The sequence below is a fragment of the Mustelus asterias genome, chromosome 12, assembly GCF_964213995.1.
Source record: "Mustelus asterias chromosome 12, sMusAst1.hap1.1, whole genome shotgun sequence".
In the NCBI taxonomy this organism is placed as follows: Eukaryota; Metazoa; Chordata; class Chondrichthyes; order Carcharhiniformes; family Triakidae; genus Mustelus; species Mustelus asterias.
This window is the reverse complement of record NC_135812.1, coordinates 97,072,818-97,087,445: the sequence shown is the minus strand read 5'-3', so window position 1 is coordinate 97,087,445 and position 14,628 is coordinate 97,072,818. Positions and strand designations below refer to the sequence as shown.

Genomic DNA, 14,628 nt, shown 5'->3' with positions numbered 1-14,628 from the left:
TTTCAATCATTGGTGATCCAAATTAGTTCATGAGGATCAGGAATGAAATCAGAACAGCCAAACTAGAAGATAAGAGTAGCTGTGGCCTAATCAACCTATGCTTGCTAGTTCCTCGAAATGTTATCTATATCTTCTGTTTGAGTTATTTCAAAGAGAAACACATTTACAAGAAATACATTCAAGGTGGTATAACTTTCCAAATTTGTCACTGTAACTAGGCATTATTAACCTTAACTATTAACTATGCAAAGTCAAAGCACAATTGGTTTCTACTGCGAGAATTCTAACTTTAGAAAATCAATTAAAATAGGTGGATTAGATTTACTTACAAAATGATATGGATTTCAACAGAGGGAACACGAAAGAAGAAAAATTAGCATATTCATATCAAATTCTTACTTTCATATCCAAGGGCAACCAAATCTTAAATGACAAGCTCTGTTGGATACTTTATTTCCCCATGGAAAGGACAAGTAGCTCTGTGAATAATATTTCTACACATACATCCCCCAAGCAAGAGCTTAATCATCCTCTAACCTAATTTCAATATGATTCTTCAAACCAGAAGCAAAAGTTCACCATTATAAAGCTGTCACTGCTTATTTTAACTGAATAAATCTGCTCAACCAACTACTCTATCATAAACAGCATGTGTATATATTTGTTGTAAAATGTATTATTTGATATTAGCTATAGAAACAACATACCCATTCTAGTCAGATCTAGAGATTATTACCCTTTTTACCCTATACCTAAAAAAGAACAAGGAAAGTAAGTTGTAATGAATAAATTAATTCAAAAATAGCTGCAATGTTGGAATGCTAGATTCAAAATTGGAAGAATATCAAACTTGAGTAATATTCAAGGACTTTGCCTTGATGATTTTTGTCCAGATTGCCCACTCCTCAATGACAGAAACCAAGAAAGAAATACACTTTTCACAATCTTCAGAAATCCTAAAACACTTCAAAACAAATTATGTGCTTTTGATTTTGGAGGCAAATATGGCAACCAATTGCACACAGTAAGATCCATAAACAGTCAGTAAGTAACCAGATACTCTGTTCGAGTGATGCTGGTTCAAGGATAAATGTTGGCCAAAATTCCCTTGATCTTCTTCAAGTAGCCATGAGGTGGAGATGCTGGCTTTGGACTGGGGTGGGCACAGTAAGAAGTCTTACAACACCAGGTTAAAGTCCAACAGGTTTATTTGGAATCACCCGATGAAGGAGCAGCACTCCTAAAGCTCGTGATTCCAAATAAATCTGTTGGACTTTAACCTGGTGTTGTGAGACTTCTTAGTGTTCTTCAAGTAGTGCCATGGTATTTTTTACATCCACAACATCTTACCTGAAAGATGGCACCTCCAAGAATGCAGCAAACTCTCAGTACTGCACAGAGAGTTCAGCCTAGATTATATGTCCAATTCTTTGGAGGGAAGTTAAAACCTTCTGGCTTGACGCATAGGAAAATAAAAGTAGCATCCCAAAAAAATGGAAAATGTGGGCAGTTGATTGTACTTCGAATATAGTCTTTTTGAGAAACAGCTGTCTAAGTTATTTTCTGTAGCTATTTAATGCTGAATTTGACAGAATTGGAGATCGGTGCCGAACCATTAAAAATAATTTTCAAGCAATTTATAGAATACAAGAGATTCTCACTTAAAATTATAATCTAACCTTACCAAATATTTTGCAATGTGCCATTATTATTTTAATGTCTGTTGTAAAACTGGTTAAATAATTAAAATTTAGTTAAAACTAACTGACCAATGGATGATAAGTGTTGGCAGCAGTTCTTTTTTTAGGTGCTAGCACTATCAGCTAAATGAATTAGTACTTCTGGTTCCTTAGTTGCCAGGCAAAATCAATGTCTGTTCCTGTTATTTGTAGAGGCAGCAAGTAGCAGTTGCCACTTTGCCCAGATGCAGGCAAACAGAATGCTCAGTCAGAATAGACTGATGACATTATTTTCCAATTACTACAGTGTTTCCCTGCCTGCAAGAAGGTATTGTAGTCAGAAATCAAGTCACAATTTACACCTTCCAAACTAATGCGCACACCCTGGACTACAAATTCATGCAAGCACAGTGATGGCCTCCAATATTGAGTTGCTGGCCTCATGTACAATAAGCTGTTCAGTTGTCAAGAGCAAAAGAGCAAAGTGCTTCTGAAGATTGGGTTACTGCTGGCACTGCAAGGAAGCGACGCAGACAGAAAGAAACATGATTGGGTTGGAGGTTGGAAAATAGGGGTGGTCAATAATGAAAACAGTCAAGCAATGGGGTGATAATTGGGTGCAAGTGTGAGGCAAGGGAATGGCCAGTCATGTTCTTTGAGGTGAGGTTGTAAGGAACATTATTGCTCCCACGGCTCCATTTTCTGGTATATATTCCTTTTTGCACCCTGAAGTGCATTCCTTTTCTGCATGTGGACCTGGTTTTCATGGGTGAAGACAGCGATGGTTGCCAAAGGACACTCTTATGTGCTTATGCAAAGGGGACTAACCCCTGTTTCAGTTGTGGGAACTGCATACATTTTAAAATTTCCTGTCAATCTGGATTCCAGGGCAGTATATTTCTGGCTTGAATGGACTGTTCTCCTCTTGCCCACCATATGGAGGCATACACAATTTATCATGGAATAACTGAGAAATGTGCAGTCAAATTTCTTGGCCAACATCTCTTTACTTCAATCTGCAATGGATACGGGGTAGATACGATAGCAGAGAGAGCCCGGGCACAAAAAAGGATGTTGCTGTCAGGAGAGGATTAAAACATTAAAACAGATAATCCATACTCTATTTTGTACAAGACCTGAATGGATTTCCATCAATCAGAGCAATATCATACAGATCCCATCACAAATCCAGATAATTGAAGGCACTTTGCAGCAATTCATGAATAATGCCAGTTGCTAGACATCCCTGCCTCGATAGATCACTGTTAGGAAGTTGAATATTACAGTAAAACTTTCACCAAAATATTTGAATGTTGAGAGTACACACCAGGCATTCACAAAACTAATAATACAACATATTAAGTAGATGCCTTGCTCAACCAGCTGCAGAACATCCCAAAAATATTCTCGTCAGTTACACACTCTGACTGCTGTATTATTTTCCTGAGTATTTATAACATTTTCCAAATTCCAGACAGTGTAAGCATTTCATACAGACTATTGTTGTGACATTGTGACTTAAGCAGAGGGTCACTTATTAATTTCCAAACCTTACAATACTTTATGCCACACATGTGAGCAAAAGTACACAAACAAAAATCACGTAATTACTCCTCTAATGCGACTAATAAAAAGTGGCTTATATAGACCACAGGAGAGCCTCTTGAACAGAGATTTATATTTTTTTAAATTATGTTTCACGGTTCTATACTTTACTTAGAAAAAGTTGTGCCTTCAGGAAATCACTCATATCTGTTTAGCAACTGGATCAAAATTAAAGTTGAAGAACAGCAATCAAATTTTGAGACTTTTTTTTGTTTGGTCAACATTCAGCTGCTTACCTGAATGTCAGCCAGGAGCTCCTGCTTGCGCTGTCGGATGCTTTCTAGCTCTATCTCCTCTTCTGGAGTCAGGTCTGCAGGCACTGTAAGTAAAGACATGAGCACTGTGAGTTGGTGAGACAAAGGCTGTACGCACAACTGCTGGTCAGAAAAGCTCAGCTGTTCTGACCTTCTGTGTCACCTGACCTATGTTTAAACAAGTTGAAGCTGCCTCGCAAGCTTTCTGTCTTGCACTCAGTCCTAAATGATTTTTAATTATTCAAAACTGCCTGGAGCAAATGCCAAGAACAAAATGAAGCCAAAGACTTCCCCTTATTTAGATAATATATGCAAGTTCATACATACTCAACTCTACTCTAATACATATCAAGCCCAACTCAAATGTTTACGCAATCGGCAATAAGGAGATATGAAGATTCCAAATTTCTAACTCAAACAAATGAACAATTTTGTCACGATATGATGGTATTCAATGTTTAAGTCCCACTCATATATAGTACAAACCAATCAGATATTAATTAGCAGAGCAGAGAATTACAATACAATAATAGTTAAAGTATATTAGTGCAGCATTAATGCACATTCATAAACAGAAATGCTACATTCATGGCCTGGTATCCTAGACTATAGCCTGCACTATCAGTTCCAAGATAAATAATGGCATTGCCAGAAACAGGTTTGCCAATTGCTATGAGAATAAATATTTAAGATCCTTGGGAGTTTCTGTTTCAGGTATCATAACAAAAACACAGGATGATGATATCTTTTAAAATGAGTGGCTGTGGTGGAGAACTAGAAAGTACCACGTATTTTCCAATGACATATTATGTAAAGTACAATGAGAAAGCTCACAATAAATTAAACTGCACTGGCAACTGCAAATTCTGGGCATTCCTTCGTTCAGGTAGATTCATTACAATTGGTCAATGGCATTTAGAGAACCAACTAGCTGGTCCCTGCAGTGCGAGAGTTTTCATTAAGGCTTTGCATATACAAAAGAACATTCAGATACAAATTACAGATTCCTCACAGATGCGAGAAAACATTTCTTACATCGATGACAAATCCACAGGGGGCGATCTTACCAAAAGAATTCTAAGTCCAGAAAGGGTGTGAAAACGGTAGAGTTCCAGATCCGTTTTTTGGGTGAGTTTAAATCTGCAATTTTATGCACTCAGTGCATGAAAAATACAGCAGAAATGGTTTCTTGCCTGCAGAGGGAGGGGGGTAGAGCTTAAATCACCCAAACGTAGGATGAGAGCAGCAAAGGGTGCTATTGCTCATGTGCAGGTCTCTAGCAGCAGAGACCTGTCACTCAGCCCCTGCTGCTCTCAGCTTGCCTCCGTGGCCTCCACAAAGCACGCCCCCACCCCCCCACCCCTGCGCCGCCATAGCCCACAGCCTATCGCTGTTGCTGGGCACAAGCTTGGATTCTCACCAGAGAGAAACTCTCACAGCGAGGTCACACACAGGCAAGTGAGACCGGACAATATCATCGCGGACTCATTTACTTTAATCTTATTTTGCATTTAATTAATTTCAATAAATTATTCAATCTCACGCCAGAAATGGGCACGGGCTGACCTTGCCGGATATCCGGTGCCAGTAAGTTTGCGAGAGGTGAGAAATCGGGCGTGAACCCGATTCCTCGGCTCTCGTGATCTTACCGGTTCACCCCGCCCAGTGGATGGCAGGGTGCAATGGTAAGAACGCCCCCCTCAATGTCTTCTTCAAGGAATTATGTGTAAATGAAAGGTTGCTGATAGGTGCATTATTTCAGGAAATTTGATCTTTAATGTCACCAGCTACTTTTAGTTAAAAGCAAAAATACTGCAGATGCTGGAATCTGAAACAAAAACAGAAAATGCTGGAAAATCTCTCTCCACAGCATCTGTGGAGAGAGAATAGAGCCAATGTTATGTGTCTGGATGACCATTCATCAGAGCTGAAGATCCCTCTGACGAAGGGTCATCCAACTTAAAATATTAGTTCCATTTTCTCTCCACAGATGTTGTCAGACCTGCTGTGCTTTTCCAGCATTTTCTATTCTTGTTGTAACTACTTTTAATGGTCCTTTACAAGAGCAATCAAGATGGATATTCAGCATTTCTGTTCATTGGGCTATCTTCCTCCTCATATTCTGGTTATGATCTAATGAAAGTGGTTATGAATGGTTGGAATTAATTATGAAAGTCGGTCTTTCTGGACAGTGTTCAAAAACACCTAAACCAGTCTTCCAAGTCCAAGCCCAACCCCTTCCCACTGCAAAGTGTAGACTTGCCCTGCTCTCATTACTGTAGGCTAACAACAAAACAACCTAGGATTGATAAGTCACCATTCACACCCTTAGGAAGTCTCAAAGCACTTCACAGGCAATTCAGTTTAATTTTTGAATAGTTGCAGTGTTGGAAACACAGGTGGCAATTTGGTCAAAGCAAGCTCCCACAAACAGCAGAATTGCCCAGGTAAACTTTGTAAGTATTGTTGGTTGATGGATAAATCTCCAATATGCTTTTATCACAACACAGATTCTGTTAGTTTTAGTCAAAATAATTTTAGAATTTTTTCCTGTTATTTTCATAGAGTTCGGAGAAGATTTGGCTACATAAAAGTTACCATTCTCCACCTTTTGTCCAACTAACAATTTGGGACATCCTCGAACATGGTTCTCAGTCAGATCTGTCAATGCAGCATGACATGTCTGAGAACTTAAAACATTTGAGAAAATAAAGTAAGTTTAAATGCAAGTTTGAAAAACACAATGACCCACCACAGAGTTTAAAAATAACCCAAATTTGCAAAGTCACAAATACAATCAAAGATTTATTTGTTTCGGGATAGTAATTTTAAATTTACGGTAAATGAAGGAGGTCATGTAATTTGTTCTGAAGTCTGCTTGATCAAGAAGCTTAAATGGTTTTACTGTGAAGATGCAAGATATTTATACATGGAGATGATGGCAGCAATCTGAGTTAACAGTAATTAGTTTGGAGTCTTCCAAAGTCCCATAAAGACATTGAAGGTGCAAGATTGTAAGTAATTGTGCTGTAAAATGTCCATTTACTTCTAATCTCAAAATGAACATTTTAATATGAAGTGACAGTATTATACAGCCTAAAATAGTGGATGCAAGTTTCATATGCTGACGCGAGACTTCCAAAGCAATTGCTCCACTTGGAACTCAGAAGCCTCCCAGTTGGACAGCAGAAATGCTTTAGGGATGTCTTCGAAACATCCCAAATCAAACATCCACGCCAACTCCTGGGAACGTCTTATAACAGATCTAAATGGAGGAGGTTAATTTGGGAAGGCACCAAACACATTGACAGATTTTGTCAGGAACACAGAGAAGTGAAATTAAAGTGTTGGAGAGACTGCACAAACCCTGAAATAACTCATGTACCCAACCCTTCAAGCACCATCTGCCTCACATGCAGCATATTGGACATAACAACCAGCTGAGAACACATCAAACTGATGTGGAATCCCAATCCTGAGGGACTAACTAAGAAAAATGAAAGCATTATCAAAATATGACAAAGGCAAAATTAAGCTTTCTTCCAGGAATATTTTCACACTGGGTGCTTTATGTATCAACAGCTAAGAAGCACAGTAAACCATGTTAAAAGGTATTACAATAAAAATTTGGGGGGCAATTCTCTGGGCTCACTCGACCCCAGGGGGAATTGTCATGCCCCGAAGAATCCAGCGTTGGTCCGGAATTTGCCAGGTGGCAAATCTATCGCCATTCACCAAGCACGCCTTGCCAGCCCCGATGCAGTTAATTGTGCAGAACATTTGAATGTAATTAGCTGCCTTGAAGCCCAGTTCAAAACCCTCCCACCATTGACCTGTCTCCCCAGTGGGACCTGCACCAGGCGGGCTTTGGTGCTGGTCATGAGCATTGCAGACCTGATGTGTGGGCCCTGAGGAGTAGAGGTAAGTGCAGTGTCCATGCGCCGCTCTGCCAGGCTGAAGAGGCAGTCACCCAAGGGTCCTGGGTGCTGGGGCAAGGGGTTGACTGTGGCACTCTTAATCCAGGATTGGGGTCTTGTGACTAGACTGCCCTTTCTAGATCAGTGAAACATGAACATTACTCTTGGCATAGTGGTTTCAAGCATCTCTCTGATCAAAGTCTTCATTCTGGTCTATCGAAAGTGAAAACTTTGAAGTGGCCTGGTCACTTTAGTCTCCATGCCTTCTGAACACCTGACATACTCCCAAATCACAGCAGTAGTTCATTCTGCAGTAGGGATTCCCCTTTCTCTCCCTCAGAAGTTGCAGGTGTGAGAAGACCCATTTCAAGTCCTCTGACTGACAGAAGTCACTTCCCCTAGGGGGAGGATTCTCTTCTCCACAGCTGCTCACTCAGACCCATTTTTTTAATGCTGCATTTATTCCTAGCCTCTGAGTCTTCCTTGAAAGCAGAAATCCTTTGAAGGTCTTTGCTTTCATTCAATTTCATAGTGCAGCAATGAACAGATGTTCCAAGCCCTGATATTGAGTAGGAACAGTAAGAAGTCTCACAACACCAGGTTAAAGTCCAACAGGTTTATTTGGTAGCAAATACCATAAGCATAAGTTATTTGCTACCAAATAAACCTGTTGGACTTTAACCTGGTATTGTGAGACTTCTTACTGTGCTTACCCCAGTCCAACGCCGGCATCTCCACATCATGACTGAGTAGGAAACACAGCTTTTTGAATTCTTGATCTCAACTGCAGAGAAGTTTGTCCATCCCCGACTATACCATCTCCTAATATCACTACATTCCTATTTACTCCCCCCACACCCCCCACCCCCCCCCCCCCCCCCCACCCCGCAATGAATGACTTCCAACAAATGGCAATTTTGCTTATCCACCTTCTAAATCTTTGACAAGGTCCCTCATGGGAGGTTAGTTAGGAAGGTTCAGTCGCTAGGTATACATGGGGAGGTAGTAAATTGGATTAGACATTGGCTCAATGGAAGAAGCCAGAGAGTGGTTGTGGAGGATTGCTTCTCTGAGTGGGGGCCTGTGACTATTGGTGTGCATGATGTGGAGATGCCGGCGTTGGACTGGGGTAAACACAGTAAGAAGTCTCACAACACCAGGTTAAAGTCCAACAGGTTTATTTGGTAGCAAATACCATATATACCAAATGGTATTTGCTACCAAATAAACCTGTTGGACTTTAACCTGGTGTTGTGAGACTTCTTACTAGTGGTGTGCCGCAGGGATCGGTGTTGAGTCCATTGTTGTTTGTCATCTATATCAATGATCTGGATGATAATGTGTAAATTGGATCAGCAAGTTTGCTGATGATACAAAGATTGGAGGTGTAGTGGACAGTGAGGAAGGTTTTCAAAGCTTGCAGAGGGATTTGGACCAGCTCGAAAAATGGGCTGAAAAATGGCAAATGGAATTTAACGCAGACAAGTGTGAGATATTGCACTTTGGAAGGACAAACCAAAGAAGAACATACAGGGTAAATGGTAAATGATCTGGGAATACAGGTACAGAATTCCCTAAAAGTGATGTCACAGGTGGATAGGGTTGTAAAGAGTGCCTTTGGTACATTGGCCTTTATAAATCGGAGTATCGAGTATAAAAGTTGGAGTGTTATGGTAAGGTTATATAAGGCATTGGCGAGGCCGAATTTAGAGTATTGTGTACAGTTTTGGTCACCTAGTTACAGGAAGGATGTAAATAAGGTTGAAAGAGTGCAGAGAAGGTTCACAAGGATGTTGCCAGGACTTGAGAAGACAGTTAGAGAGAGATTGCATAGGTTGGGACTTTATTCCCTGCAGCGTAGAAGAATGAGGGGAGATTTGATAGAGGTGTACAAGATTTTGATGGGTATAGATAGAGTGAATGCAAGCAGGCTTTTTCCGCTGAGGCCAGGGGAGAAAAAAACCAGAGGGCATGGGCTAAGGGTGAAAGGAGAAAAGTTTAAAGGGAATATTAGGGGGGGCTTCTTCACGCAGAGAGTGGTGGGAGTGTGGAATGAGCTACCGGATAAAGTGGTAAATGCCTTTTAACATTTAACACTTTTAACATTTAAGAAAAATTTGGACGGGTTCATGGATGAGAGGGGTGTGGAGGGATATGGTCCAAGTGCAGGTCAGTGGGACTAGGCAAAAAATGGTTCAGCACAGACAAGAAGGGCTAAAAGGCCAGTTTCTGAGCTGTAATTTTCTATGGTTCTATCTCGTTCTGATCCACCAAATTGCAAGGACCTTGAATCCGGTGGACGATTGCAAGGGCTGAAGTTCCACTACTTCCACCTTCAATATCTTCAAAGCTGCCTGACTCTCAGTCATACTACCCTGTCCCCAACTACTAACCAAATCAGACGATCATAACCAAAGGGTGTAACTGCCATAAATCTTACACAAATAATGTGCACATATGGTCCATTTTAAAAAAAATAAGAGAATGGGAACTAAAGTTCTCCTCAATCAGAAAACAATTAAACTTTATTAAAAAGAATAAAGCTCAAACTTTGGTAGAATCATAGAGGTTTACAGCATGGAAACAGGCCCTTCGGCCCGGCTTGTCCATGCCGCCCTTTTTCTTTTCTCCCTGCACACTTTTGATCATCTTACTTTTTGATTTTATATTCTGTGTTTACCAACCATTCAAAATTGATTATTCCTATTTAGTTTATCGACAGCTGTCACAATTTTGACCACTTCTATCAGATTTCCTCTTATTTACTTTGTTCGAATTAAATGAGCACAAGTATATCTAGTTTATTACAACCAAATGTTCTAAATCTTGATGATATGCTAGTTACTCTCCTCATTATCCATATCCTTTCCAAATTAAGCCAACCAAAACTGGGCATAATTGTGGACTAACCCAGATACAGTAAAGTTATTCTTGCAAAGCAACCTATCATGTGGAAAACTCTCAAAGCCCTTTGCACAATAAATCACTTTTGAAATTCAGTGGCTAGTCATGCAGCTTAATGCAACAGCTATCCTGCATGAGCAATAACCCATAATTAGTGATAAGGTGAATCATTGATTAAAATTGTTTTTTTTTGCAGTAGTATTTTTTGAGGGAGAAATGTCCGGTAGGACATAAGGGAAACCATGTGTCATTACTGCCTACCTGATCACCAAAGGCTGACAGGATCTCGATTTAACCTCATAACAGAAAGGTGGCATCTCCAATAAAGGATACACCTTCAATAGTGCACTAGACTTTCAGCTTAGTTTATGAGAATAAAATGCCAACAATATTCCAATCCAGTGGTCAGTTCTACCAACTAAATCGAGCTAAAACACACCAGTGTTCTTAAGCCAGTCCTGCAACTGCGATCCAGATTTGGTGTCACATCCAGAATTGCAATTCTCAATTGCAAAAGCCATTCATTCATATTTAGACACATGGATTATGGATTGGTGGAATGTGAAAATTTATTTTGAGCTCAACAGCACACATTCTGAACCAGGATATTCTGCCCTCAGAACCCTACTTTAATAGCTCAGTCTTTCCACTCCCAGAAATACGATACAAGGATAGCTGATCTCTGTGTCACAGATTAACATTTTGAGCACAGCAAGTTTAGGCAATGTTCATCTTTCAGAGTGCAATATAGCCATTACATAGTGCAACACCAATGTCTCTGGACTAATTTAAGAATTTAAGAATACCATTAGGGTTTCTCAATTACCAGATTATCTATTGCCTACGAAGAGCTCAAAACCATATTGTCCATGATTTTAAAAAAAGAAACATTATTGCTTGGAGGAGCAAATGAAATAGGCGATATGACCACATTGCAAGGAAAACATGGATATGTGCCAAAATGTGAGAGTGTTTGGTTTTATAAAAAGTACTCAAGAAACTCTCAAAGTTCTGGATTATACATATGCCACCATCGCATTGTCTCACAAATAGGATCAGGATCTACCATCATTCAAAATGACCTTGTAAATAACCACAACAACATATAGCATTTATATAGCACCTTGAACATAAATAAATGCCCCAAGACATTTCACAGGGGCATTATAAAATTTGACCATATTACATTGGATTTTTTACACATAGATATAGACATTCTAGATTACAGGTTTCTGTTTCATTGATACTGCAGTAACTACCAAAACAGCAGTATTATACACTGCAAATATTATTCCCTTAATTACATTCCAGCATTAAATGGAAAAAAAAGTGCTTAACTTGAACTGTTCAAACCAGTTTAGAATTTATCTTTTAGTAATGGTGGGTTAGAAGGGGGGAAAAGATTAATTCCTAAACAATGACTGACTGGCCTCCACCCCCGGATGCACCAAACAGTAAACTTCTGTTGAATAAAAGCAGCTTTCTTCAGCTGTGGAATTAAACAGAGGCTGCAGTTCTCTGTGCCAATGGCTAGACATATCACCAGGTTTTCACACAATGCAGAGCTCAACAGTGGCATGAGAACCACTGAAAGGACAGTAATTTATTTTAATACATATTCACTACTACCTCCAAATATGTGAAGTCTACTCAAATTAAAAGCATACTTTGCTTCAACCATTGGGCTAAAGGTGCACCAAAATTTCGTATTAAACTACTGAATATCAAAAGTTCAGTCATACAATACACGGGCAGCATGGTGGTACAGTGGGGGCAGCATGTTGGCACAGTGGTTAGCACTGCTGCCTCATGGTGCCAGGGACCTGGGTTCGAATCCCGGCTTTGGTCACTGTCTATGCGGAGTCTGCACATTCTCCATGTATCTGCCTGGGTTTCCTCCGGAAACCCAAAGATGTGTGGGTTAGGTTGATAGGCGGCGCCCCCCACACCCCCCGGGATTGTGGTCGGTGCAGACCCGATGAGCCAAATGGCCTCTTTCTGCATTGTAGGGATTCTATGCCAATACACAAGTAGCTGCAACACAAATAGTTCTGGGATCCACTTCACCCCCCCAGTTCAGTATTCATCTTAAAAAGAACCCTCACTGCTAAAACAAATAGTTTATATTTACTACAAAAGGCAAGTACAATGTACCATATACAAAACTAAAATATTCTGGGTGCTCAAAATCTAAAAGAAGAGAAAATGCTGGAAATACTCAGCAGGTCGGGCAGCATCTTTGGAAAGTGAAACAGAAAATTGTTCAGATCAATTACCTTGCATCAGAAGTCAGTACACGTATGCTGGATTTTAACTCTTGTTTTTGTGTAAAAATAAGACAAAAAGATATATGTTCATGATAAATTTGAGCATATAGGTGCTTCTGCAACTGAGATGCCAATTGGATACCTAAACCTAAATCACCTCACTGACATTTCACAACTGGAAAAGTCTCGTTGGTCTAGCATATGGCTGAAATAATTTAAGTGCAGAGTTAAATAAAATAACAGTGGGATCATTGCTCTTTTGGGGTGAAATTAAATCTCTCAATTCTGGAAAAAAACCAGGCAATGTCAAGACAGTGCCACATGCAGGTGACGAAATGAACCAGTATTATATGAACAGAATCATTTACCAGAATTTAACAGCCTCACCCACCTGAGGCTCGTAAGATCCCGCCCGAGGCCAATGGAGAATGCCATCTCTGAGCCTTGCCCGCCCCATTTCCGGATGGGCATGCCGGTAAAATCCGAGTAATTGTGTCCATCATTTAGAATTAGAACTCCAAAGCTCCAATTAATATACCGACAAGGATAACCATTCCTATTTAAAACTTGAGTAATACACAATCATCTTTATTATTCACAAGATTAAGGATATTTATCTGATATACATTTCCTGTCCATGACTCTGGACTTTATTGAAAGTGTCTATTGAATTTGAAGCATAAAAAGTAGAATTTATTTGAAACCAGGCTTTGCACCAAATTTAATATTTCTCCTGTATAAGATCACCAAGTAAGAAGTCTCACAACACCAGGTTAAAGTCCAACAGGTTTATTTGGTAGCAAAAGCCACAAGCTTTCGGAGCGCTGCCCCTTCGTCAGGTAAGTGGGAGTTCTGTTCACAAACAGGGCATATAAAGACACAAACTCAATTTACAAAATAATGGTTGGAATGAGAGTCTTTACAGGTAATCAAGTCTTAAAGGTACAGACAAAGGTACACGACAATGCAGAGTCGCTGAGCAGAGACTGATAGCCAAGTTCTGCACACGAGGACGGCCTCAACCGGGATCTTGGGTTCATGTCACACTATCTGTAACCCCCACGACTTGCCTGGGCTTGCAAAATCTCACTAACTGTCCCGGCTGGAGACAATACACATCTCTTTAACCTGTGCTTAACGCTCTCTCCACTCACATTGTCTGTACCTTTAAGACTTGATTACCTGTAAAGACTCGCATTCCAACCATTATTTTGTAGATTGAGTTTGTGGCTTTATATGCCCGGTTTGTGAACAGAACTCCCACTTACCCGACGAAGGAGCAGCGCTCCAAAAGCTAGCAGCTTTTGCTACCAAATAAACCTGTTGGACTTTAACCTGGTGTTGTGAGACTTCTTACTGTGCTTACCCCAGTCCAACGCCGACATCTCCACATTAAGATCACCAAAGCATATGTTTATGATTTTGGGTGGCATGATGGTGCAGTGGTTAGCACTGCTGCCTCAGCGCCAGTGACCCTGGTTCAACTCTTGCCTCGGGTCACTGTCTGTGTTGAGTTTGCTTGTTCTGCCCGTGTCTGCGCAGGTTTCCTCCAGGTGCTCCCATTTCTTCCCACACACCAAAGTTGTGCGAGTTAAGTTGATTGGCCATGCTAAATTGCCCCTTAGTGTCAGGAGGACTAGTAGGGTAAATACGTAGGGTTACTGGGTTAGGACCTGGGTGAGATTGTTGTTGGTGCAGGCTCGATGGGCCGAATGGCCTCCTTCTGCACCGTAGGGATTCTGTGATTCCCCTGTTTCTTCCCACACTCCAAAGTTGTGTGGATAAGGTTGATTGGCCATGCTAAATTGACCCTTAGTGTCAGGAGAACTAGTAGGGTAAATACATGGGGTTATGGCCTGGGTGGGATTGTTGTTGGTGCAGGCTCGGTGGGTCAAATGGCCATCCTTCTATACTGTAGGGCTTCTATGTTTCTACGACCAGAAGTGTAACTCCAGTGAATGGATATAGCCATTTTACATACATTAAAACTAGCTTTCTGAAT

The 14,628-nt window shown here is 40.4% G+C and overlaps 1 protein-coding gene across 6 annotated transcripts in view; it reads right to left on the bottom strand.

The window, feature by feature from the left end:
- The window catches only part of cyth1b (cytohesin 1b), a 254,482-nt gene that overhangs the window by 74,587 nt on the left and 165,267 nt on the right, over positions 1–14,628 (bottom strand). For all 6 annotated transcript variants that reach the window (XM_078225678.1, XM_078225675.1, XM_078225674.1 and 3 more), the window contains exon 2: positions 3,521–3,603. In XM_078225678.1, coding sequence (XP_078081804.1) covers positions 3,521–3,603 — 83 coding nt within the window. The remainder of the gene's footprint in view (positions 1–3,520; positions 3,604–14,628) is intronic.